The sequence below is a fragment of the Pyrgilauda ruficollis genome, unplaced genomic scaffold (genome assembly GCF_017590135.1).
Source record: "Pyrgilauda ruficollis isolate IOZ18807 unplaced genomic scaffold, ASM1759013v1 scaffold72, whole genome shotgun sequence".
Taxonomy (NCBI): Eukaryota; Metazoa; Chordata; class Aves; order Passeriformes; family Passeridae; genus Pyrgilauda; species Pyrgilauda ruficollis.
In genome coordinates, this window is record NW_024529044.1 from 3352114 (window position 1) to 3380014 (window position 27901).

The 27901-nt window shown below is 41.2% G+C and overlaps 1 protein-coding gene across 4 annotated transcripts in view; it reads left to right on the forward strand.

Annotated features, from left to right (window-relative positions):
* TEX2 (testis expressed 2) overlaps nt 1-27901 on the forward strand; it is a 44951-nt gene that overhangs the window by 236 nt on the left and 16814 nt on the right. For 2 of the 4 annotated variants that reach the window (XM_041485886.1, XM_041485887.1), the window contains exons 2-5: nt 5515-5624; nt 17708-19362; nt 25596-25796; nt 27425-27752. In XM_041485886.1, the coding sequence (XP_041341820.1) occupies nt 17734-19362; nt 25596-25796; nt 27425-27752 (2158 nt within the window). In that variant the 5' untranslated portion in view covers nt 5515-5624; nt 17708-17733. The remainder of the gene's footprint in view (nt 1-5514; nt 5625-17707; nt 19363-25595; nt 25797-27424; nt 27753-27901) is intronic. The other 2 variants (XM_041485889.1, XM_041485888.1) reach the window with 1 other exon arrangement.

Sequence of the window (27901 nt, forward strand, 5' to 3'; positions counted from 1 at the left end):
CGGGGGCGCCCGCCGCCCCCCCCCCGGCGCCCCCCGCCGGTCCCCGCGGGCTGCGGGCAGGGAGGAGCGCAGGGGCCGAGGGCGGCGGTCGGGCCGGGCCGCGGGCGGCCCCGGGAGCCGGGCAGGGCGGATGGCGGCCGGGGGAGAGCCGGGAGCCTGCGGGGAGCGGGGCCGGGCCGGGCCGGTGCGGGGCTGGGCGGCATGGAGCCGCTGCTCCTCGGCGCGGGAGCGGGGTTTGCCGAGCCGGGGGTGCCGCTGGGCAGGAGCTGCCGGAGTACGAGCGACACCTTAAAAACAAGCGACAGAGGAGGCGGCAGCGGTCGCTCCTGCTGAAACCGGGGGAGAATTTTTCAGTTGGCTTTTACCACCCAAGGCGAGGGGTTTCCTATCTACTAAAATTGTTTCCTCCCTCTTGCCCTAGCTGTCGGCTCCTTGGTTTCTGCTTCTCTTTTAATTTTCAGTGTCATCTGTGTTCTCTTCATTGCAGTTCAGGGGCTAAACCCGTGTACTGTGTCTCTTCAGCGTGTGCTAAAGTTCCTCCTGAATGTTTGTGCTGAACTTCTTGGTGATTTTTATCTGTCAGCAATGTCTTGAGGAGTTCCTGACCATAATTTTGGGAAATGAAGTATACAGCGGAGGTTAATTTAAACTTTTGTATGCCACTTCAGTATTATAACCATAAGATAAATTAGCGTAAGTCTTCAGTGCTGTAAGATTATCTTCTGTTAAGATGCTTTGTCATACTCCTCTTTCAAGATTATATTGCCCATGCAACTCAGGAAAAATAAGGGGTTACAATTTCAGGGGTGTATATTTTTGCAAGAAGACGTTGCCCTTTTAGTCCTGAAATAACTTAATATTCCTAAATTGAATAAAATTCAGGCAGCGTGAGTACTCTGTTTTGATTTTCTTGGAACTGAAAATGTGCTAAATGAGAGGTAAAAGGACTTTAAACGTAAAAAGGTAAACTAGAGACTTGGGATGTTAAAATTGACTTTCAAAGACTCCGATATCTGTTTTATGATTTATGAGCGATGACTACTCTGATTAAGAGTAGATTACTACTCATATTAATTATGCTCCAAGTAGGTGCTGAGGCTTGAGGTGGAGTTTCTAAAGCAGTGCAGGGTGCTTTCTCCCTTGAGTAAAAGACCAAGAAGTTGATTCTGTGCTCAGAGATGTCTTACATTGGAGTTTGCTGGGGTATGCCTGGGAGTTGTACTGGCAAGCTGAGCACTTCTCTTGTGAGCACTTCTGGTCCATGCAAAGAACTTATTGAAATGAGTTTCCTATTCCAGGAAAAAAAAAGTCATTTAATAAAATCCAGAGTTAAAACTTGAAGAAGGACATGGCCCAATAGTGTGTATTAATTGTATATTTCTTTTTGTGTGATAACTCTTAAGACTTCCAGCTTTTAATACCAAATACTTAGCTGTTTCTAACTAAAGAACTTCTAAACCAACTGTTTTTCAAAGTAAAAAATGTGGAGCAGGAAGCCTGGACGTAATGGGTAATGCCAGTAATTTCTCTGTTGTGGTAGGTGTAAACAAAGTAATGGGAGATAATGAAGCATACTTAGCAAATAAAAGGCTAATATAACTGAAGTACATTTAAAATCATGGAGCTAGAGGACTGAGATGCTCTGTGGCATTCAAACAGCTTTTTAGCTGATCCATTTGGGGACTGTGCTGCTCTACCCCTACCTTCTGTGCCAGCTCAACCAATTCCCTGTGATGAAATCAGAAGGTTTCTCTTGTAGCACATCTGAAAGGCCACCAGAGTTACACTGTGTGGGTGAAGGTGACCAGTCACAGGCATGGCAGTGGCCATAGGTAAGACATGTTCCCCTCTCCTGCTCTCCAGGACTGAGCTTTAGCCAGTTTTTTCCTGTGAGATGAATAAACTGTGGTGCTGAGTGTGGAGAGTGTAACTGACACCTGCCCAGGAGCTGAGGAAAAATGAACACTGTTTATTAGGATAAACTGTAGGTTCCAAAAGAATGGAGGGGAGGGTAAGTAAATTCTGGTCTTAAACACAGTCTTGGAGCTTAGAAAAGTCCCTCAAACCTCTGGATTTTTATTATTTTTTCTTTGGTAAGCTAGAAATTGTGGTATCAGATGTCCACAGTAGTAATGCTAATTCAGTGTGCTCTAAAACATTTATCCATGAATAAAGGTCTCATGTTCTAGAAACCTGTTCTGCCCTAAATGAAACAATCAGATGACAATGTATGCTGGAAAATGAGAGCATAATGTAGGCTTAGAGATTAGAGAAAAAAGGATAAGAGTTAATACTGTGAGCTTCATGAGTGTGTACTTTGTATTAGAAGAGATGTATTCAGAGTAGAAACCGACTCTGGAAGTGCACAAGGGTGCCACATGTGCCTGATAAAGGGCATGAACATTTTTAAGTAATGCAAAGTGGACACTTGAAAGGATGTCTTGTGCTTTCAAGGCGGAGGAGGGTAGAACATTGAGCTACTGAGAGAACAATATCATGTCAGAACTGTTGATACAAAAAAAAAAGTGTACCACTCTTTATTTTAGAGGATTGTGCTAAATGGTTCAGATTCACAAAGTTAAAGTTTTTGTGGGTTGGTTTTTTTTTTTTTGGTTTTTTTTTTTTTTTTTTTTTTTTTTTTTTTTTTTTTTTTTTTTTTTTTTTGTGGGCGGGGTTTGTAATGCAAGTGGTTGAATTAATCATCTTTACTGGACAAAAATCCCAGTTATTGTGTCATAAAAATATATGATCAACTGTTCTTGAGAGAATTGTGAATTATCTCTTTTTGGAGGTCAGCTTCTATAAAGCTTCTGTTAACATGGCAAGCACAGAAGTCTGAAGGCAGAAAGTTAACAATAATTGATCAAAATCCCATTTCCAGCTTAAGACAACAAGACCTGAAGGTTGTGCACTGGCTGGGAGGATTTATCCTCACCCAGCAGCCTCAGCCCCTGCTCCCTCAGAGGCTTGTGAGGGATGAGGGTTGACCTGCAGAGATAGCACTGAAGTGGTATTCTCTTCAGAAGAGCTATAAGTGAATGGATTGGCTTGGGTTTGGGCCAATCTTTGTGTATCACAGGTCCTAAAGTATTTACGTACTTGACAAATGGAATTTTAAGTCTTTTAAGGTGATTTTTATGTTCTTTCACACAAATCTTTAATGGAGTTTTGCACTGGAGGCTGCCTTTTGATAACTTGGTTTCATGAGTTTGAGTCTGTACAGAGCAAAATCTCCTCTCCTTGGTCAGCATAGTAACAATGCAACCAGTGCAGTGCAGGACTCCCAGTCAGAATCTGCCTCTTTCATCGTTTCCTTTAATGGACTCCTTGATGACCATTGTCTCTGAAAAATAAAAAACAAGTGTCTTAAGTTGAAACTGCTCAATTGAAGCATCTCAGAGGCATTGCTTGAAGACCTCCTGTGTTAGCCACAGCCAGTCTTGCTTCTGTTGGAAGTGGCGAGAGAAAGGAAGCAGAGGAGCGAGTTTTGATGATAGAGTAGGTCAGAGTGACTGAGGTGTCTGCAGTGTGCAGTAATCCCTTTAAGTTTTGCTGGTGTTTTTTCTTCCTGCTTCACCCTCTGGGAGGAGAGAAGTTCCAGGGTGTTGTGTTATTTGTCATATTTATTCTCTGGGTACTGTTGTCTCTGTTGAAACCAGTTGTTAGTGTCTTTGGAGAGACATGAGAATATAATGATAAAACAGGGTTTATTCTCTGATCTTGCCTTTCTGCTCCTCAAAACTCCTACTTCTCTTGTTCATTGTCTTTCCTATTTAACTCTCTCCTCTCCTGACAGTAAGGTGTGATACTCTGCTGTGCAGAGTCCAAATCAATACCCAGTGCAGCTGGGGTTCTCAAAGGGAAGAGGACTGATGGACAATGGATAACAGAAGATCAATAAACATGGTAAACAGTGGTGTTCCCCATAAAGGCCAGGAGGGCAGCAGAAATGAATTGTTGTGTGAACCAGGCTTTAATATGCATTACGCTGGGTCTCAGTGGTTTATAAAGTGTTGTGCTCTCTGACCCTGCTGGTGTTGGATGACAGGAATATTGCAGGAGAATGTCCCTTAGTGCTGTGACTGTGTTGCATGTCCTGCAGGATTGTTATCCTGGAGCTGTAAGAAGATGGGATGCTCAAGCTTAGAACAGGATCTCTTTCAAGAGCATGAAAATGGTTATTCAGGCATTGGAGTGCTCTTTTAAGGGATCTGTTTGATCTAAAAAATTGTTATATTGGGTTTTAATAGTGGAAATACAAGACAGAGCTACAAGACTTCAGAGCTTACTCTGGATTTCATGTGTTTTGTTTAAATTACACTTCAGTTGTAAAATAGGACTGCAAAATTATAAACACAAAGGTATGGACTCTTTTGATACTGGGAATTTCAAAGCAGATGGCAGAGGAGTGAAATGTGAGCATGACCTCTCATGAGCTGCAGTAAAGTACTGATCTGAAATTAAATAGAGAGATGTAAAAAACATTCTGTTTCCCTGGAAGTCAGGATTAACACTGAGAAAAGAAAACTGTTTTTATGAGCCCAGACAGGCTGGAAGAATGAGGGTTCTGTGTGGGGAAGGAGCTGGTGGTGCTCACACGCCTGTGTTGTGGGAGCTTGTGTAGGAAATGTCACCAAACATGTGACACGGAGAGACAGTGGAAGTTGTCTGAGTTGTGCTGGCTGTCTCCTGCCTGCGAGCTGCAGCACGTTCTGCTTCCTCGGCCTCTGCAGCCCCAGGTACGCAGAGCCTGCCTGTGCTGGGCTCTGCCAGGGATCCTTCCCAGGCTCCTCTGGCTGAGCCAGGAGCGATGCAAGAGCAGAGCATTGCAGAGCATTCCCACAGCCCTGCCTGCTGTCACCTCCCTCTTCTTGCTCCCATCTCCCTGCCCCACTGTGGCCGGGGCAAGGTGGAGATTCTCTCTGGATGCTTTCCAAGCTGGGCATTACCATTCTGCTTGCTTAATATGTATCTGTCATCCCTGTTGCCCAGAGTGGCTTCACTTTTTTTCCTAGTACTCTTGTGTAATACTTGGGATTGGTCACATAAATAAATGTACTCTGGTGGGAAATGAAAGTGATCTGTACAACTCTGGACTTGTTTGGAGCTGCTGTGACGTTTGATAAGGCTTATCTTTGTAGGACCTCAGTAGCATTTCTTTTTGTCTAATCATTTCCACACTTCTTCCTTTTCAACTTAACTTAAAGCATTAAACAAAGGAATTAGGAGAAGTGGAAAGAAATAAGGGGGAGATAATCCTGAATGTCTGTCAACTCAGAAGCGTGCTGGTTAAAAAATGCTCTGCCAGGTTTTGAATAAACCTTCTGGGCAAATGCGTGACAACTTTACAGAAGTATTTTTATAGAAAAGAAAAAAGTGTTACTCTTCTATTTATATGTTATTTTTAGCGAGTAGCAAGAGATGTGGGTGGAGAACAGACCAGCTGTGCATACAAACTTTCTCCTACTTTGTATTTCCCTTTATTCCCTTTTATCATTCCCTTTTTCACAACAGGTTGAGTGTTCCCAGAAACCTTAACACTGCTGAGAAATTTCAGGCAAGCTGAAAGCAGTGCCTGACAGTTTCAGAAAATTCTGTGAGTGTCTGAAAAGATGCACTAAGAGGTATGTTGTATTTAAAAGTGTAAACATTTAGTCGTGTGACTCTCCATTTCTTTTGTCATGCAGCTTTGAGATGTGGATTGGCTATGGTTTTGGATAATTAAGCAGATTTTATGAACCTTTGCTTTTCTGTTGGTTGGGCCAGCTTTCCAGTTTTACTTTTAAATCCTGTCTACATCCTAGCTATCATTCTTTCTTCCATGTTAAAACTTCACAATTGAAATTATAAAAATGAGTAAATAGTGGTGCTGCCCCATGAGCGGTTTTGCTTTCTTGGGATATATTTTTTTAATCTGCTTCTTCCGTCCAGCTGCCCTAAGCAGTGCATTTACCAATGAAAATACCATGGGCTGACTGTTTTGCAAACGTCTTTGTGGACAAAAATGGGTGAGGTGTGAACAGTGGCTCCAGTAACCCCAGCCAGATCAATGCTGGTTTGTGTGGTCTGTTCAGATCTCGGGCTGCTGAAGAAGGGATTGTCTGTTGGCATGACACTTCTGATCCTTCATGGAGCTGGGAGAGCTTTTGTGGGGGTGTGGAGGCTGTTCCTCATTTTCACAGAGAGGAGCTCATGGTGAGGAATGGAAGTGAGGGATTTCCATCCTGTGTGTGCATTTCCACTTGCACTGCTCAGTTCAGTTTCCTCAAAAGAGTGTCCAATGTTGTCTAAAGCCTTTGTTGTACAGAGCACACAGAGGCAGCTCTGCAGGGATGGGAGCAGCTTCCTCATCCTTCAGTCCTCACTATTTTGTCACCTTATCCTGGAAAACAGCCTGAGCTGCCACTCCTGCTTGGCTTCTCAGCCCTGACCTCTCTGAGCAATTAAAAACCTCGTTTACACACCCACACCCTGACCAGTATGCGCTGTGCATACCCACAAACCTGCTCATGGTGCTTGTAATTCAGAGCTTGGCTCTCTTTGATAAACAAATGCCTGGTGGATGAATTAAGCATGGATATAGCAACATTTCCCTATGCCTGAAATTAGACTTGCCTGCATAATTCTGTAATTGGACAAGGCAGGATATGGCTTAAAGACACTTATTTCCCTTTGCCCTTTTGAATCCATCTGGTGGTTTTTGCTGTTCTTTTATCTTCCAGCAAATCAAGACCTTAAAATTGATGACCTAAAATTAATTTCCTTGAAGCTGCTTTAATGACACTTCCCTTTTTGTGCATGTGTGTGCACAAAATGTAACCCACATAGAGGGGAGTGCATTCACCCTTAACTGTTTTTTAGCTGATTGAGACTATAGAAATTATTTCTAAATGCAGTAGTAGAAACTTTTATGGTGTTGAAGGCATTTTCTGGACAACTTACACTGATGATCGCTGTTTATTGAATAAAAAATATAGGATAAGAAATTGAAGACTTTAGCTCTTTTTACAAGGAAGTAACTGCAAAGGAGAATGACAATAGAGAGTTTGCATTAATGCATCTTGAATGTAAAGTAGAACTGGAGTTCTTAAAAATTCATTAAAATCTTTTCAAGCTGTTCATATTGCACTGTGAATTCAGCAGGTAACTGGTGAATTTTGGTGTGTATTGCTACAAGCCACCCACCTGCTGACTTTTTTACTTTTCAGCCTGTGGAGTTGTCAGATGAAATTCCTGGAGACAGCTATGCTGATTAATGTTGTCAGAAGTGAGATCTGTGTGTGTTTTACAGCTCCCTATGTAGCTGGTCAAAATTTAGTATGTGCCTCTCTGAAATTGAGTTTTGGAGGAGTGATTTCATTTACAGAAGTCCCATTGTACTGGTCTGCCTGAGGTCTGCCTTCCACTAAGTTAAGGACCTGTGTCTGTGTGCTATGTCTGAATGATACCATACAGTGGCAAAGGTTGAGAGAAAATGAGTAATGGGTGAGGACACTTCTCAAGGAGTGCTGAAAAGTTCAGAAAACCTTTAATGAACTTAAACCTTTTAAGGAAAATTTTATTTTCTTTAATTTCACACTGGTGGCCTGATTCAGCACTGTGTTGGGGTAGATCCATGCTTCTGAAAAAAAGGAGAGGACAGCCAATCTTATTTTGTTTGGGTTTTTTTGTTTGTTTGTTTTTGTTGTTGTTGTTGTTTTTTGTTTGTTTTGAGTATTCACATGACAAATTATCCTTCCAGGCTTGTTATCAGTACCACATTTTGAGAGAGGAAAACAGAGTGGGAAGGATCCCCATATGCCCAAGGACCTCACTTTACCCTCTCAGTGTAGTGACTTCCTTTCCACTTTAGAGCAGTATGTGTCTTTAGGTTCCTGTGAAATGGTAATTTAAATTCAGAATGCCAGCAAAGCTGTTTTTTTTTTAATCTATCTCACATGGTTTCTTAGCAATTGGGCATAAAAAAAAATATGTTGTGGGAGGTGCTCATCATTTTCTGACTCAGTTGGTTTCAATGGGAGTCAGGCCTGTAAAGCAGCTGTTAAGGTCAGGCAATCTGTAATTGACCTGTCAGATGTTGCAATTAAAGTGTATTGCAGCTGTTAGAAATAGGAGTTACCTCCATTGCTCCTGGAAAAAGCTGAAAAGCAACTCGAAACCAAACCACCAGAAAGCTTTAATATATTTCACTGATTCATTGAGTACTGCTCTCTTCTGTGTGTAATGCAAGAAACAGAGGGGAATGCAGATGGGGCTGCTGCCTTTGATTTCAGTGCTGTTTGTGGCAAGGCCTCTTTCATGTTCTGAATTACAAAGTCCAGGGAAAATTCTTGCCAATGTCTATCAGTTAATAAGTTTACACCTTGAAATGCTTAGAGTTGTTATAAAACTGTGGAAAACCTAAAAAAAATTATTTACATGAAAACACACGTGGGAATGCTTTTGCCACATACTGTTTTTTGCCTTAATGCTTTTGTGATGTGGATTTTGTGAAGTAGTAGGATGTACTGTAATAGAATAACTAGGAATTGTATAGTTGCTTCAGCCCTGTGCACTTCAGTGTATTTGTGTCTGACTCATAGTCCAGTGTTTTTAATCATAAAATGCTTAAGCCACTCTTTAATTCAAAATTAGTCATTGAGGGATGATACTGAAATGTATGTAGCAGTTGCAAGGCTCTAGAAGCTTTTGACAGCTCTCCAGAGCCTTTATGTCATGGCAGTCAGTTGGGAAGCTGGGGAGGTCTGAGTTGGCTGTCCTAATGGTTTTATTGAGCCTCACTTAATATCTGTGCTCATTGAGGGTCTGCAGTGTTTTTGTGTTGTGTGTTTGCTGGGGTTTTGGACTTTTTTTTAATAAGCAAAATGCTTTGTCCTTAGCATGGTAAAAATTCAGGTCGTTTGGGGCCATCTGGATTCCATTTCAGTGTCTTGGATGTTGTCTTGTGCTTGCCACTGTCCTCCAGCTGGAAAGCCACAGTGGTGCTGAACTTTTGCATTTTAGTTCCTAGATATCTGAGTTGAACATAAATCTGAATGAGATGAGTGTTGCCTTAAGCACAAAGAGAAATGTCTGGTACTCGCCAATTCCAAATCTGACATTTTATTTTCTGGCTATTCTTAGGACAAGGATTCTTTAGAGTTTGTTTTGTTACCCTGCTATGGATTTTTCTATGAATTAGAAGTTTAAGTATTTTATGCACAGAAGCTGTCATCAGTAGTTTATGATCTCTGCACAGTTCTTGCTAGAATATGGGTGAGTCTAGAGCTGCATTAATGTGGTTATTTGCTGTTGCTGTTTCAAGGTGTTAGTGACTCTTTATGATCTTACTTGTTCCATAATCTGTGTGAGCACTGCTCTTTAGTCAGGTAAGTTAGAGCAAAATTTTTCTAACCTTCCTAATAATACTGAAACTAAAAATAACATGATTACCTGCACAAGGCTTTCAGAGAAGTCTGGAATTCTAGTCCATTTTCTTCCAAAATTAGATCACAAAGAGCTTTTCTGTTCTTGTGGTGCTAATTTATGTTTCTTTTGCAGTTTCCAGGTAGCAGGAAATGCTGGTAATACCTTTCTCCATTAATTTTGTCATGGAATTCAGTGACAGGAGAGACTATTGCATGGCATGGAGTGATTGGCAGCACTGCTTCTCTTAGGTGCTGGGAACAATTATTTTAAAGAAACTTTGCAGAGAAGCTTGACTTTTGGGTTGAATTACTTTTGTCCCACCTAACTCAAACTTGATGGCAGCTCTTAAAAGACTTGCATGTTTTGAAGTCCTGTTTATTGGCCTTTTCCTAACCTTTCCTGTCCTTTGGACCTTCTGGGGATTATGCTTGCAGAAGCTTCTGAGAAATCCTGATCTGTCATAAATGCATTTTCTGCATTTATCAAAGGCACTTTTCCTTGGGTAGATGAGATGCAAGGAGGTGAACAACTGTGATCAGTGTGCCCTCTAACAGCAGTTTCCAATGTTAATATTTGCAGCTTGCTCTGTATCTTCAGGTTCCTTAAGATAATTAATTTTCATGTATTAAATACAACTGCCTTTCTAGTTAGGTATGAATACTTTATTTTTATTAAATGTAGCCCTCCTCCCTTCCCTAGACAGTTTAAGCTTTCTGAAAATAGCCTTGCTTTGGTTTGTTCTTGTTTCGGTTTGTGCCAGCTGCCTGGTCTGTAGATCCTTGCCTGTTTTTTCTAATTGTTTATTTTATTTGAAGAGTTATTACCTTCCTTCTTAGGGATGTGCTAGGTCTGAAACGAAATGCTTCTAAGTATTAAAAGCTTGAGTGCTATTTAATAATACCAGAGAATATCCCCTTCTGTAATTCTGAAAACAACTCTGAGACCTAAGGAAACCGTGATTGTGTACTGTGTTTTGTCCTGTCAGCTTAAAAAACCACGAGGCACCTTGCATGCTAATCCTCTGCAGAACATGAAATTAAAATGAAGGCTGTACATAAGAAATATGACATTTGATTGGTCATTAAAAATCCCCTGAAAAAAAAAAGATGTTCAGATACCTATGAGTAAATCTGTAGATTCCATTCCTTTTTTAATAATCTCTCATAACTACATTTCACATGGGTACCTAGAGGTTGAGTTACTAATTGGTGCTGCTCCTCTGTGTATCTGAGTTCAGCCTCATGTAGACAAACCTGTTTATTTTTAAAACCTTTTCATGTGAAGGTGTGTGATGGTTGTTTTACCTTGGCAGGTACTGGGACTAGTGCTGTGATTTTTTTGTTAGGGAAATGAATGTAAATGTTAAGAGGTCTTTGAATGCTCACTTGCTATCTGTAGACCGTTCTACCTATTGATGTGCATTTGCCCTGGGAAAAAAGAACGTGCAAGACAATTCTGATAAGCCTTTTTTTATTTAGGATTCAGGGCACCTTCTTTTACCTAATTTTGGAAACATGCTTTTTCTCTAAGTCACTCGGTCAAAATTTCCCCTAAAGATTTCATAGTGACCTTTAATTTAATCGCAGATGTGGGCAGAGTTTTCAGCTGTGGACAAATCCACAGAGGTTTTAGATAATCTTTTATCAGATTAATGAGGAGGTGATTTTTTTTTTTTCACTGAGCTAAGAGAGCAAGTTACAATTCTGCACAGTTTAACCTCACCATTTACCCTTTCAACAGGGTATCATTTTTTACGTGTAAACTTTTGATGCTTTATTATTATAGAAATCCAGCATGTTCTGTTGAGGTGCAGAACTTGTGCAGTACCAGAAGATGTAATGTAGACTCTTTTCCCCTTTAGAAGAGAGCAAAAGCAGCAGTTATATATTTATTGCGCAGAACTGTAAGACCGTTGTTGGGGTTTTGGGAACCCAGCAGCTTGAGGAAAGTGGGAGAAGCTGGCTTTAGCTGGCTCTGAGGTTGCCCTTGTTTTAATGTGTCTATTTCTGAATCCCTTGCTGCAGAAATTTCAGATCTAGGTCTGTAAACTTGTCTTTTTCTGGGGCATTTCTCTTCTCACTTGTGGCCAAATTATTTTTTTTGGTAATTTTGATGCCAGCAACTAGCTACCTGTTATATTTTAGCATAATTTTAAGGACAGCAATATATGTTATAGGAAGTTACTACCAAAATCTGTAAGGGGGGTGGGGGGGATATGGTGGTGGTTTGTTACTATTTTATTTTGTTCTGGAAACTAATGAAAGGTCCCTTTGAACTATTTAACATGAAGTGTTTTGGAAGAAAAAGGTGCTACCTGTTGCTTGCAAGTACAAATGATAAACAAGAATATAGTTCATAGGAGGAGAACACGTGAATGGAGAAAGTATTATGTATGTACTAGAATTTTTATTCATTCTTATTGTGCCAACTGGGAGTAAATGTTCTTTAATATAATTATACTCTGGTGCAGTTTGAATCTGTTCCAAAGAGCAGAGCTTTGCCTAAAAGCTTCTTTTATTTCTCTTGTTAGGGAAAATGTTGAATTTCTTAAAAATGCTGCTTCAGTTCAGCCTTCAGAAAATCATGAAATAAGAAGAAATTACATTTTTCTGAGTTTCTGGAGAACCTTTAACTGCAGACTAAACTGCATACTAAAATGCAGATTATTTTACTCAAATTTTTCTGAACTTAAAAGCATTTGTACAAAAATGTTTGGGTTTTTTTAATGATGCTCAGAGAGCTCCTGCTGGAGGTGTTTTAGCTCTCACCCACCTGAGTTGTGCTGACCTGGGTTACTCTGTCAGGGGTATGTGCTGTGTGTGTGTGTTATGATCCATGGTGGGTGGCCCCATCAGTTTTGGCCATGATCTGGGATTGGCTTCTGCTCAACACATTTAAAACACAGTCTATTAATAGTACTTGATATCGATATCAACTTTTTCACTTCTGCCCTTGGATTTAAAACAGGTTTTGTTGGTTTTGTTTTTTCCCTCTTCCTCCCAACCTCTGCATCTCAAATCCAGTTGCATGAACTTGGAAAGTGAAGGAAACTTCCTTCTTGTTCCAGATGGAAACTGAGCTCTAAAGCCTTATCTCCAGGCTGGGTAACTGGATCCCTGACAGGAAGGTTTCACAGGGCTATTGTGTGATAGTAATTACCAACCCTGGCTCTGTAGTTCATTTAAAAGTAATGACTAGTGGATGTAAAAGGAACAATAGATGTTAACTATGGAATACATTAACTCATGGAGATGCCAGGGGAATTTAATTGATCATAATTAGAAATTTGAATGGGGATAGGAAAGAACGTTGAATTTTGCATTTTGTATCCCTTCATTTTTTTGTCTTTTATGATATAGATCTGCTGAATGAGATGAAGTCCATGTGACAGATAATGTCCCAGCAGCTGTGCTCTCTGCTTCAGGGAGGGCATTCTGGGCTAAATGGGAATTGGCTTTACTTCTGTGGCAAAGCAGTACTTTTCACTAATATTGTGCTTCATTTTGAAGGACCTGGAATGGAGACTTTTTGCTCTTAACAGAAAATTTGGTCTGATGCTGAGAGCTCTGTTACTTATTTTAATTAAGACAAAGAATTGCAGCAGTTCTCCCACATATCTCAGTGTTGGAAGGCAGATAGTGCTTGAATCTTTAGTAAATCAAACAGAATCTAGAATTTCTTGGAACAAATATGAATTTCAGATCATTTTGCCTTGTGTAGGTGTTCCCTGTCTGAGAAAGATTTAATGTGCTGCTGGCCTGGTTTGGAACATGGCTGTAATGTGTTAGTGGGGTCCTGCTTCTGTTGATATAAAATCTCTCACTCCATAAGGAGGCTGCAGAGATTGTCTAAAACTAATATACTGCTTCTTCTTCCTGCCAAATGGAGGGTACATTTAGAGTATGAAGTATCTACCTGTTTTGAGTCTGACACTTGAAAATTGCTATCATGTAATCCAAAATGATAAAAAGGCCCCATGAATCCTAAAGAACAACTGGGTGTTTTTCCCAGTCTGCCAAAGCAGGAGCTGCCTGTTGGATGAGTGATGGCCCAGAAGGGTTACTGGGGAAAGCAGAGGCTTAACCAGTGCCACAGCTGTTCACAGGGAAAGATGTTTCTCAATCTGCATGAAGTTGAATTGTAGCATTATCAGTAATGAAGTTAGTTGTTTCCTAAACAGCATTTAGGACTTGTTCTTCTGGTGCAACTGACAGATACAGGGGAAAGTATTGCAGTGCTGTTTAATAACCTGTGAGGCTTTTCCTTTACTTAGGAGGAAAGGAATTTCTGTTTTGTGGAAAACACATTTTTTGGTCTGTGTTTAGTAGCAACAAAAATACAAATGTTGAACCTTGTTGCACATTTTTCTGAAGGCATTTTGCACTCTGTACCCTTTCCCCCTCATGAAGATGTTGTAATAAGTAAGAGCAATGTGGTTGGAGTAGTTGGCTGCTGCAAAGCATGTGAATTTAGTTACCCAATCCAGCCTGTTTCTCGAGCTAAATGATTATGACTAAGTATGGTATATGGAACTTTGACCTTTTAAGTTAGTTCCTAGTGTGCTGCTTTGCTGTTTGAATCACTTTCTACGTTGTTAATATGAAAAGAATTGCTTTGCTGTATAAAGTTGGTGGGACAATTGTCTAAGCTCTTGGATGGACTGTGTTTTCTCCGGGCTGTGAACAGGTGCTTTCTGGGGCACAGCTGAAGAAGGGTGGGGTGTGTTTGTCCCCTGCAGGAGGAGGGAACAGAAGGGTGTTTATGCTGCTGGGCAGAAGCACACATTGCTGGGTGCTTGGCTCTTCCTGTGAACTCCCAATTAGTCATTCCTGGGAAGGAGCACAGCCACTGCAGTGACACTTACAAGAGGTGTCATGGCCTAGCCCACACCTGGCCTCTCCCTGGGTGTCCCTGTTTGTCACCAGGTGCATCACAGCGTGGTGCAGACGTCTTGTCACCCAGGCAAAGACATCCTCAGCTGCAGCACCACTGCCTCCCTGCTCACAGGAAAGGGCTGGGCGAGGAATGTCTGTCCCAGGCAGCTGCTCTCCCTGTTTGCCTGGCTCAGTGTTTCCTGTTGTTGGAGCTTTGAAAGCAATGCCTGTAGGTGAGGATTATAAACTGCTCCTCTGTGGGAGATGGGGATGCAGTGCCTTGAGGTCAGAAGTGGAAATGGCAGCAGTTGGTTGGCAGCTATCTCATTCCACCCTGCAACAGCATTCAAAATTCAAACCTTTGGGGGAAAGGAATTCTTTTCTGAGCAGCCTTCTTTCCTTCCGGGTAAAAGTTCATGTTTTGAATCGTTTGAAGCCTGAGGATGTAAGACTGTTACTCAGATCTGCCTGCCACGTAACAAAACTGATACCTTGCATCTTCAGAATCAACAGAAAAACCTTAAAGAGGCAGCCAGAGAATGGGGAACAGTGTGGCTGGCCTTCAAAAGGACCAGTGAAAACCTGTGTTTCTGCAAGTACCAATATAATCTGCATACAATCACTTTGGAATTGTGCCACTTCAGCTACTGAGGCTGGAACATCAGGTCTTCAAACAGCTGGGAGAGGTGCTGAGGAGTAGGGGAAGGAAAATGAGTGAAAAAAAAATGTAGCCAGAAATGAGTAAGAAGTGAATCTGTTAAAATGATTTAAAGGGTAAAAATGTGTGGTTCAAGAGCCTGATTAAATAGCTTTATCAAAACCTAACACTTACAGAAAGAGCTGTCAAGGAAAAACTTCTCAGCATCTGCTTTAGGAAGAAAAAAACAAAACAAAAGCCCAAATTCTCCACAATAAAACAGAGATTATGTTCAGGATTGGATTGAAAACATGCTCTTTTATATGGCATAATTTGTGGTACAGTAACGTGCTTGAGGTAGACAAATACTGGTTAATCAAGAATTTCCTTCCTTTCTGTGTTAAGGTAATCATGATGTTAAGAAAATCTTGCTTGTTCAATAAGCAGCAAAATCTCTTTTCAGTACATTTGGTGTGTGCAAGTGAAGTTCATCTGTTTCAGGTCATTAGCACTGCGTTAGCACAGCATGGCAACTGGTGTTTAAACACCAGCTAATTAATGTTCAGTGTAAACACAGTGTGCTAAAGAGCTATCCAAACCCATGAAGTTCTAGCTGATACAAAATGCCACAGTGAAAATGCTATTGGGAGGGTGGGGATTGCTAATGTTTTTCTCCCACTTTCAGAGATTATTAATAAATGGTTAAGGCTGAACAGCAGAAAAGAAAGGGTCAAACTGATGCGAGCAGCAATGTGTGCAAGGGGGATTTTGTCATTATATTTGTGGGGTTTTGATGTTAGTTTGTTTTTTCTTTCCTTAGTGTATAGTGTTGTGATGGCTCAGTGACCTGGAAAATGTGCAGGGTTTTTGTACTTTCAAATTTTGGTGTGTTAGCTTTGCTGTTTCACGACTGGGCCAAAATATTAAACATGCGTGATAGCTGATGGCCCAGCACTATGGAAATGAGGTTGGATACTTATCTTGTCCAGTAGTATTTTTTTCCCCCTCTCCAAAATAAATTTGGGTGTGTTTGTCCAAAAAATCTGATAATTTGCAGTCTGACCTATGTGAAATGGAACCATGTCTGTGGTGGACAGCAGGCACAAGCATGGGTTCTGTCTGCTGGTGGTTCCCAGGTGTGCTAATCCAACAGGGAAATGAGAACCCAAATTTCTTACCAACATTAGCACTCACCAAGTTATAGATACAGGTTACTGATAAGTGTACATGTAAACTTCAGGTAGCGGAGGATTCTTAATATTTGGGTAAATTAACTACTTGATCCACAGATGTAGTAAGAAAGGTAGCAACCTACTGAGCCCCAGGTGGGCTGGAGGCACATCCCCATCACTGAAAGGAGCTCTCTGTTAATGCTGCTGCTTGGATGGGTCAAATGGATTTTGGGGAGGACAGAAGAAAACTTCCATGATAAAAGCTGAAGTCAGAAGTGATCTTTAGAAAGAATTTCTGTCTCCTAAGCAGTCATCAGAGCAAGGGTGAGATGTCAAGTGAAAGCTTGACCAGGGTCTGAATGTTTCTTTTGGTCCTTTGAACCCAAACTGGCTCACTGTGATGTGCAGCAGAAATGAGACTTAAAAAAACCAAACAACCAGAGCCTCAAAATGAAATTTCTGAAGGCTTTGCACGAAGGTTAACATCCAGCTCCTTCTGTACAGCCTGCTTGGGAAGTTCACAAATGCTGTAAGAAGCAAAGAATTGTCAGCAATTTAGGAACCATAAAATGGACAACTATAGTGTGTAGGAAGTTGTGGACAGATACTTGCTCTGAATAAGCTGTGTAGCAAAGATCTGCTGTTTTAAAATGTTTAACCCAGCTTAGTTTAGTGACAGGTTAAAAATGTTTACATGAGCAGCTCTGCTAGGAAGTAGAAAGGGCTACAACCTTCAGTAGGATGATGATGCCGAGCAGGTGGCACTGGCTTGCAGGATAATACAATCTGATATCACAACTGTTTGTGAAGTGCAATTTCTTCACCACCACATAATCATTCTTCTGAACTGCTCTTTAAACGTCAGCAAAGGCCTCACATTAATTCCGCTTGACAGTTTGATTACAGCATTTTAACAGCTTCTGAAAAATAATTCAGTTACTGGAGTGGTAAACTCGCTGTCTTGGCAGTGGAGATAAAGTGCTGCCTCCCAGCTGGAGAGGCAGAGCTAATCCTGTAATTCCTGGTCCATCTCTGTGTATGGTCACCAGTGCTTTGGATTAAATGCATGTTATTTCCTCTCCATGTAGATATATGCTAAATTCCCTTTCATGGGTCAATAAAATGCTTAAATAATGTACTCCCCACACAATGGCCTTTACATATTTCTGACCTTGCTTTGAGTTTCAAATTTTCTTTATTTATAAGGTATAAAGCATTAAGTAATGCATGTAGAAGGGACTGCGAGTTAGGAGTGAAGAATTTCAGTGTGTTGGGGTGGGATGTGGCTCTGGAACTCAGAGGTACCTCTGGCAGGGAAAATAGAAAGGTGGTGCTTCAGAGATGAATTGTAATTTCAGTGCACTTGGAGATAATTTTAACAGCCTGGTGTGTTTTAATATTGCCATTTTGTGCTATGTGGAAATATGTTAAGTAGCACACAGCAACCTAGATCTGCAATTTTCAGCATAGGCATCTCTTTCTTCTTGTTTTTTTGTTGGTGTGAGTAGGTTTGGGATTTTTTCCTACGTAAAATTGTGTTTGACTTAATGCTTGAAAATAAGGGTATTTGAAGCAGGGCAAAATGCATTTAATGTGGTGTTATGTTTTCTTCCCAGACTCTGACACATCTCTGGAACCTGCAATGACAAGTTGGAACAGTAGCCATGCAGACAAAACTGGTGAAATGTCCTCAAAGCAGTCAACACCAAAAGTGCAGGTCCAACGATCTGTCTCCCGAGAAACCATCACAATTCATTTCTCTGCATTTGGGAAGGAGGAAGAAGAGGAGGAAGAGGAGTTTAAAGAGTTTCTTGATGAGGAACTAGATGACCAAAGCATTGTAACAGCACTTGAAGCCAAGGAAGACCTCTGCTTTGAGCATACCGGCCATGACCTTTTTGGTCCAGCTACCTCGCTTAACATGGCCAACTCTGCATCACCGCTGTCCTCGTCGCCTGCGGTTCTGCCAGCTGCCGAAACTGTAAAGCTGTTGGACTCTCCTTCCCCATCCCAAATACTCAGTGCAGTGCCACCGGTCCTGTCTCCATCGTCACACTCATGTCACACGTTTGGCTCATCAGGTGCAGCAGCACCACCTGTGGAACAGAAATCCAGTCTGTCTTCCCCATCCTCCTCCCCTTCCAGATCAGTTGCCTGCTCTAGTGGATCATCCACAGTTTCTAGTTCAAAGCCTTTTAAGGGGTTAGTCAAGTCCTTTTCAACAGAAGTGGAACCAAAAGAACCCACCCCACCGATGCGACATAGACACTTAATGAAAACCTTGGTGAAATCTCTGTCTACAGACACTTCTAAACAGGAGTCTGAAGCTGTGTCTTACAGGCCACCTGACTCGAAACTGAACTTGCATCTGTTCAAACAGTTCACTCAGCCTCGAGCTACAGGTGGTGATTCTAAAACTGCCCCCTCCTCTCCATTAACATCCCCCTCTGACACTCGTTCCTTTTTTAAAGTACCTGAAATGGAGGCTAAAATTGAAGATACGAAAAGACGCCTTTCTGAGGTAATCTATGAGCCTCTTCAGCTGCTCAGCAAAATAATGGGTGATGAAAGTAGTAGCCACAGGCCCAAAGCCTTATCTTCAAGTGCTTCAGAACTCTCAAACCTTTCCAGTTTGAATGGCCATTTGGAAAGCAATAACAACTACAGCATTAAGGAAGAGGAGTGTGATTCTGAAGGGGATTTCTCTGGGGGTGACTTTACCCTGACTAAGAGCATTCAGTCAAGAGGGGCAGAAGAACATGCAAAAGAGATGGAGACAAAAAGCTCTCAGTCTGCAAGCACAAAGGATGTGGGGTCAAAACCTTCACTTGTACTTGAAAAATGTTTGTTGTCTGCACTAGTGAGCAGGGAGGATGAGGAGTTTTGTGAACTGTATTCTGAAGACTTTTTCTTGCTAGAGGAAGAAAGCAAAACTGATAAACCTGCTGAAACTGTGGTGGAGCCTGAGATGACTGAGGAAACTGTTACTATGCTCAGTAGTGAAGATGAAAATAATCTGGATGTGCAACAGTCTGAAATACCAGTGAAAACTTTATACTTATTAATACTGTTAGTCTATGCTTACCTTATTATCCCTCTCCCTGGCTATTTAAGTGGACTTTTACTTGGAATGGCCCTTGGATTTATGGTAGCTGTCTGTGTGATTTGGCTTCTTATTCCACGTACTCATGAGTATCTCAAATTGCATAAAAGCATGAAAAAGCGATGGAATACAGGAGCTCTAGACATCAAAGAACCTGAAATACTGAAGGTGAGGTTCTGGCATTTTGTGTGTGTGTATCTGTGTGCATTATTTTGGTAGAAGGAATAAACTAGATTTATCCTGAGGGTGTAAATGAGCTGAAATGTCCCCATCTGTAAATAGATTTTTAGGGTCAGCTCACTTTGGCAGGGGTACAAATGGTTTAGTATCCAAGAATATGTAAGACTTCAGGTCTTTAGGGATTAGTTGAATATGGAATTTCTTCAAAAGTAAAAGGGCAAATGACTTTGATTATAGATTTGAAACGATCCAGCTGAAATACTGAGAGCAAGTAGTGTCAAATTTTAGTGTGTAAAATAACATTTGTGCTTGAAGCTGTGTCTTGGGAGATGTATTTTGTTTCTGGGATATTTTGCTGTCTAGCAGTAATTTGTTTGTCTGGTCTGTTCATAAGCAGAGACAAAAGCATTGTGTTCAAGTGGAGCATAGAGAGTTGGAGAGCATATGGGTCATCCTCAAACATGAGCTAATTGAAATGGGAGGAGAAATTATGGTTCAGCAAAATGTGTCTGAGAGCTGGGTTTTGAATGAAAGTTTGTCCTACCTGCTCTCTGCCCTCCACTTGTTGTTGTTGGGATATTGCAAGTTTGCTGTCGCTTCGTGTGTCACTTTGCTGCCTGTCCAGCTGTGATCCACCCAACCCCTCTGTTCCTTCAGTGCTTCTGGTCCCTGTGCTGCCCTCCTAATCTCCATCTGTGATGAATTAAAATAATATTTTCCCAATTGCAGAATTCTAAGCAATAAAAACATCTACTGGTTTCTGATGTGCAGCAGAAGCATTTCTGAGTGCTGGTGGTGTAACCTTCACTTGATATCACATGCTGATCAGAGTATCTGTGGAGGCATTTTTTGTATTTGTATAAATATTAAATTGAGCTGTTTGAAGGTGCATCCCCAATTGTAACAGCACAAAGGTTTCATGAATTTAAATTCAGATGGGTATATACTGTAGAATCTGTAATGTATTGATGGCTAATTTCATGTGTCTTTAGGTAACTAAAAAGTTAGAAAAACAGAATATAAAACTCTACTTTTGTTGCATAACGGTGGTAATTGCATGTCTAGCCCTTATTCTACCTTGGTGTTCCCTTTTTTTTTCTGTGAATGATACAAGTTGTGGTTATTATTTGCTGTAGTGAATTCAGACTGAACACTCCTGTCTGCCCAGTTGAATTACCTGCTACTCCTACCTGCAAATGTTAGGCTGTCTCTGTGTTAGGCTGTCTCTGAGATGTCAGCTTTTGCTCAGAAACCTTTAAATGATATTTTAATACTTTTATTGAGAAGTTACATCTTATGAAAATGGCTGTAGGCAAGAAATGAACAGTGCAGATTAATGTAGATTAATGGTTTTTATGACCTGATGAGTATTTCTTGTGCTCATAACACACAAAGTAATTGTCTTTAATATGTAAATGCTTCAGGAGTTTACAAATCAGCTCAATGCCCATATTGTAGTGGAACATAATGTAATATGATTTAGCAGATTGCAAGTTATTATTCCCACTTCATACAATGATCTTCTGTTTGCATCTGTCAAAATGAGTATACTGGACAGCTTAGATCCTCTGAAAAGGCAGCTAAAGACTTAATCTGTAACAAAACTCAGGGGAATATAGGAAAATCAAACTTGATGCTCTTGCATAAAGATGTTCTTTTCAGAACTTGTTGGTCTGGTATTCTGGCCTGGACTGCTGTTGTGTAATTATGGTAAATGCTCTGAGTAAGATCCCTTCATATGGGGCTCACGGAGCTGGGATTCTGCCAAGCTGCTATCATGTTATTTTTGTACAAGTATGTGTGCATTCTCCCCCGTGTAAACGTTGTTTGAGAAGTTTGCATTTTCTAGGTTTCGAAAACTAGTGCAAAATTCCCTTCAGCAATTGCTGAAATACTTGAACAGATTATTTTCTCCCACGAAACTGTTCTTGGCAGTGGGAAAAAGTAAATGACTCTTGTGCTGGTAAGTGTGTGTTTCTATAGGTGTCTATACTTCAGTCAAAAGTCTTTGGTACTGGGGGAAAACATCCCCCCAGCCAGAAAATGCACAAAACCCCTGCATCTTCCTTGCATGTTTTTGTATCTGCCTATTCCCTTAGTTTTCAGTTCTCTGGCTCCCTTCTTATCTTTTGTTATTTTTTTTTTCTCTGCCCACATTTTTTCCTTTAATCCATTAGTCTTTTCTAACTTCCTTCTTGGCCTTTCAGCTCTGCATTCTCTTGTGTTGTGCTGACTGATACGAAAGGTTTTAAGTAACAGCTAAAATGGAAATTATATATTTACCCTTTCCATTAGAAAGAACTTTTAGGAGAACACAGTGACAGTGCCTGCTGGAGAAATGGAGGCTTTGAGCCACAGCTGTACAGAAAGAGGAGGCTTTTAATCAGTGTACTATTCCTGAGCACCATCCAAGGGATTTCACGTTTGATAGTGGCCTCTGGCAGACAAATGTTTCTTCCAGTTAAGGTGATGGTTGCTTCTCCTAGCTCAGACCTTTTTTGTGTCTTTGGATTCCCTGTGAAAGAAGCTCAAAAAATGCATTATATTTTTCCCTCATTTATGAAGCAAAATACTATTGAAGTATTATAAAATAGTGGTAATAAGAGGGATAGTAATACAAGTGCATGATTTGAGTGATCAACAGTCTTGAAAAAATTTTGGTGCTAAAACATTTGATTATATAATTTAATAAATAATGGCTATTAACCCGTTCATATGACTAAGAAACTTTAGAGAGTTTTAATCCAGATTTGGGCTTGTATTGTGAAAATGGCATTTGCTGATTCTTTTATTTATGTATTTGAAAATAAACTTGAAAATTTATTTTTACCCTCAGGCCAGGTTTGTTCCCCCAGCCCTCTGGATCCTTCATAAGGATCTTTTGCAGTTCTCCCTATCCTCCCCTCTCAGGTTATGTTGTAACACACCTGAGACCTTAAATAAGTAACACTAAAAAGTTGGTACCTACAAGGCCTGACTGTGCAGTTCTTATATGAATTATTCTGTTGAACTGCAGTTTGAATAAAATATTTGGAGCCCAGAGTCAGGAAAGAGGAAAACCAAACTGAGAGGGGCTTTTAAAGCTGTTTTTGTCACGTCCCATGAGCTGGGTGTTCCCGGGCCGGAGCAGTGGCAGCAGCTGTGTGCTGGAGCTGACCAGGGCTGGGGGAGCCGTGGCGCTGCCCAGCCCCAGGAGCAGCTCCGCGTCCAGCGTGCTCCCCAGCCTGATGGCCAGGCATGTTCTGCTCTCAGCTGGGAGTGTGGAGCAACTGCTGACCTTTAGAAATGGAGATCACAGGATCAGTGTAAATGGTCAGCAGCTGCACACTGGCATATGACTATGGTCATTGTCCTCCCAGAATTACTAAATTTCTTATTTTAACAACTTCGCTAGAACAGAGGAGACCTATCCTACAGTCACTCCTCTCCTACACAAGGAAATCCATTGTTGCTTCAGTAGTTTGGGAGAATTTATCTGTTGCTAGCACGTTATGGTAACATAATTTCCCTGTTTGGGTGCATTGCAAAACTGTTTCCGTGGGCTGTGAATCTTTTGTTCCAGTTTGGTTTTGCAAAAAGAGAGGCGGAGGTAATTCTGCTGCAATTGTTCTTAAAGTGCAGGAACTTTGGAATGACTTTAGAGGCTTCTTGGATAAACTTCTCATTGTGTTTTAAGCTAGTTTACAGAACTGACGATCACTGAAGTGAGAAGGCAGGTGGTGTTGTTTCCTCCTTTAACACTCTTAGATAAAATTTCTGTGGCTGCCACGCATTTTCAATTTCATTAATAGAGCGAAGAATGACCATTCAGTGAAGCATTAACATTTTACTGTCAGCCATGCAGTGTATCTCTGTAACAAAATAACATGAACATCAAGTGCCAAGAAGAAACTTCATGCTTAGAAATTAGAAAAATAAATTTTTTGTTCAAGGAGAGTTTGCAGTAATGTACTGTCTCTTTCATCCCGCCTGTTGTCTGAAAATAAAACCCCAAATACTTAAACCTGAGCTTGGTTCTCCAGTTGCTGATAACCTGGTGGTTGTGCTGTGTTTGCACTTCTGTTGGGTTATGGGCGAGCAGGGGAGGCACTACAGGGTGTGAGAATTGTGTGTTTGGCAGACTGTACAGCTAATCAGTTTGTTTGAACTGGAAGGCCTGGACACATGGTAAAGATCAGAAAACCAGGAGGGATTTTTACTTACTTTGGCACAGGGAAGTCAAGATTTTGATGGGTAAATCACTCCCTGTTTTCATCACAGTTCCATCTCAAGCAGGCAGTTAAAGGAATGTCAGGTGCAGTCTGACCTTCCTTCCTGGGTACCACATGTACCCATAAGTTTCCAACCTTTCCACTGAAAATAGAAAGCTCATTAGACTTAGAGAAAGGGCTCCTGTGACTAAGCTTCCTATAATGACCCACTCTCCAAGCAGCCCTTTGCTCTGTGCCAGCTGGTGTGGTGTTGGCTGAACAGCCTTCCAGGAGAAGGCAAGAAACTTCTGAGGCAGCAAATTCCCATCTGTATGTTTGCCTGGCTGCAGGCTCCAGACTTTGTCTGAGCTAGAAATAGCTTGGAGATCTGATGGGGGCAGGTGGGAGTTGCTCCAGAGATCTGTGGGCCATATGGATATTCCAGTTCCCGCACACGGTGGCTTTGGGCAGCTCATGTGATGTTCTTGTGCTTCAGTAAGTCCGGCTGGAGTTCCTGGCTGAAAATTAATTGCTGTCTGCTCAAAGATGTCTTGGCTAAATAATTTCTAGGAAGGAGATGGGATGTGCCTCAAACCTGCGTCATCCCTGCTGTGCAGTTTGATGGCTTACAGAAAACTCTTCCTCGTGCATTGTATTTCCTATATGGGAGTTGTGTATAACCCACTGTAAGGAAAAAAACAACCATACAGCTTCTTCAAAGATTATGTCCTGGTATAGGCATTTCTATTAATAAAAGACATAATCTGCTTTGGAGCTGAGCAAAGATGAATGACTTAATCTTTCCTGAACATAAAAGAAATGCTAATTTATCTAGTTTTTTCAGGGTTTGTAGTGGAAATGGAGCTAGATGTTGGAGTAAGCAAAACAGATATCACTGTTACTATGGCACCTAAGAAAGTGTATGCTGTCTACTGTGGGAAATTATGTGGCACTGAAACTGAAGAAAATTAGCATAAAAGAAAAATTTTACATTTCTATGTGTAGGTGGAAACTTCTTTAATAAGTTGAAATCTTGCAGTAATTTTTGGGATGTTTTGCATAAGGTAGTTACGACTTTCTGTTTTGAGAAATACTGGGGTGCTCATTCAGCTCTCCCCACTTCCCCCCACTGTCATCATGCAGGTGTTTGTAAAGTTGCCATTTGCCTTTCTGCTCCCCTTCACTTTCTGTTGACATTGACGAATATTGAGTATGCTGAATTTAAGGTTCTGATGTGCAGATAAAAACAGTGATCAAAGAATGTTGCATGGCGGGTTAAGAGAAGGAAAACTTCTCCTTGAATGAGTATTCTGCCTACCTTCCACCCCATTTATCATCTCTATTTCTGTAATCCGATGTTGGAGAAGAGACGCGACACCACCCCCATGGTCAGAGTCAGCACTTAGAGGCTTGTTACAGCAGGACTGGCTGGTTTGTTCTGTATTTCTTTTACAGCACAGAAATTAATTGAATTTAGTCCACATGTATGACTCTTGTGTTGTAGCTGGGCAGTTACACAACATGTTAAATGATCTCAAACCATGATGGTGCATAAAGCAAACTCCATTGTGGTCTTCCACTGAGTCCTTGATTGTGGTGATTCCAATGCCAGTGCTGTCTGTGGGCAGACAGGCTGTTTGCTCTGCTTGGGCTCTGGGTGATGAAAGTGTCTGAGCTTGCTGGGAGCAGAGGGGCTGCTGGGCTGCTCAGCCCTCCTGCCCTGTGGCTCTTCTGGCATCCTGTGTCTGCAGATCCCACCGTGGCTCCTGGGGAGGAGGTGAGAGCACCCTGTGCTACACAGACAAAGTGGCTGAATCAGAAAAAACACACGGTGTGCTTAAGATCTCATCCTCATCTCCTGCTCTGTTGGTTTGGTGCCACCTTGTTTAGGGCATTTATCTCTCGTTCTGTTTGTGCACTAAGTGAAATAACTTTGGCAAAAGATTGGATAATAATTTAAAGTTTTTAGGTACGTGCTGTACTTGGTTTTCCAGCAGCTTAAAAGCCTGTTAACAGTGTCTTCTTCTCTAGGGATGGATGAATGAAATTTATAATTATGATCCAGAAACATACCATGCTACGTTGACTCACTCTGTCTATGTGCGACTCGAAGGCAGCACCCTACGACTTTCAAAACCCAATAAAAATATTTCTAGGAGAGCTGTGTACAATGAGCCAAAGCCTGAAGTCACATATGTCAGTCAAAAAATTTATGAACTAACAGACAGCAAGGTGAGTGTCTTATATACTTACATCTGATTTTAACAAAAAATATTTTACAAATTCTTTTTAACTCTGATTTTTTTTTTCACTCCTCTATTTTCACATTCTGTCATTATTTAAACAAAACTGTTGTCGTGACTAACTTGCAAAAGATTGTGCTGGGGAGGAAGATTGAGCAGGATTTGGAAGAAAGTACATATTTACACAATAAGGGAAAGGCATGATTTTCCTGTAGCAGTAGAGAGCAGAGTTAACTCATGGGAGCTCTGAGACTCGTTCCCGATGCATGAGATGACTGTTCTGAAGGTTACACCAAAATGCCTCATCTTTGGTGATTGTCTCTACCCCAAGGCAGCTGAGACAACATTTGTATTTCACTCAAAGAGGGAATGTACATCATATGTGAATGTGAAGGAGAGTGAGAGGTATCTGGAACGTGACCTGCTCTAGGTACCCCCAGTCTAGGGAAGGAAATAGGGGTTTTTGCAGTTGGAAGAGTGCATAAACAATAATGCTAGAACAGTTTTCCTACATGTTGTTTGCCTCCCTCAGATATGTCAAGAGTTGCCACGTGAAGTTGATTCCATTGGCATTGTTTTAAATAATACATCAATACCTAATTATTGAGGGAATTGATTTTTTTAATGTGCTGCATCAGTCGAGGGCCTTGGCAGTACAGATGTAGGAGGCAACGACCACACTTTACTTGACTGGAAGAGAGAGGGAGAGAGGGACCAAGCCAACAGTGAGGAAAACCTCCCTCCTTTGCTCTGAGTCTGGGAAAGGAGTGTGCTGTCAGCTCTGCCTTCCATTAAAGGAAGAAGTGAAAAAGATAAAGAAAAATGAGATTCCTGCCTTTTGCAGATTTATTTTCCCATCATGAAGACAAGCAGAGCTGTCATGTGAGAGCCCTTGACTGATGGTGGTTCCCTGTGGTATCTTAGAAAAATTTCCAGTACTTCCCTCCCACCCAGCTCCAATTGATTACAGAAGGGCCAAGTGCCCTGACTGCAATAAACAAAGGATGCCTATTCTTCAAGGGACTTGCCCACAGTTTTTGGGGAACACTGCTGAGTACAGGCCCCCACATAAGAGTTTTTAACTCTTTTTTTAAAACCACTCCTCTAATCACTTGCATTGTATTTATTTGATATAAATATACTGAGTTTAGAATATAATTATCTGCAAATCAGTCTTATGGCTTGATTCTGGTGTATTTGATGTGGTTGTCACCAACTTCAAACACTCAATTTCATTAGGTGGACATGAAAAGTTGTGTTCAAAACTCAGTTTGGACTCTGATTATTTTATCTACTTATCTCCCCATGGTCCCAGAAATAAAGTTCTTAGGTTTTCTATTTTTTCTGCAAGTCCATTAGAATAAGATCATCTAAATGAAAACAGAGTTTCTAATCCACATGGTATAATCTGCTTAAATGGCCTTTGTTTTAGGCTTGGCTCACCAAAGATTTAGTGATGGCAGTGGGTTGGACATCCGGCAATTTTGAGTCAGTTAAACTGACAGATCCAGTGTGGGATCTTTATATCTTGCATTCCTGTGTTCTTTACTTGAGTATAGAAACATAGAGGATACAAGTGAAAAATAAATTAATTTAACCCTTTCATATATCCTTCAGATTTCCCTGGTTCCTAAGAGCCTGGCACGGAAACGCATTTGGAATAAAAAATACCCAATTTGCGTTGAACTCGCCAAACAGGATGACTTCATGGCCAAGGCCCAGACTGAGAAGGAGACTGCAGAGGAGAAACCTGCTGAAAAAGTGGACTCAAACAATGAGGAATCCAAGAAACCTCAGGATGGAGCAAAGTCCACTTGCCAAAAGGATCAAGTGCTTTACCTCTTTGGAAGGACGGGCAGGGAGAAGGAGGAGTGGTTCAGAAGGTTCCTTCTCGCATCAAAGCTCAAGTCTGAAGTAAAGAAGCCACCCAGTGGGAGCAAGCCAGGTACTGAGATTTTGTATTCTTGTAGAAGTCTGTTAAAAGAAACAAACCAAAGTTATGTTTTTGTGGTGCCACAGTGATCTTTACAAGCAAAAAATAATAATACCAAAGACACTCTTCTCCTTACCTTGGCCTCTCATTGCCACCATTAC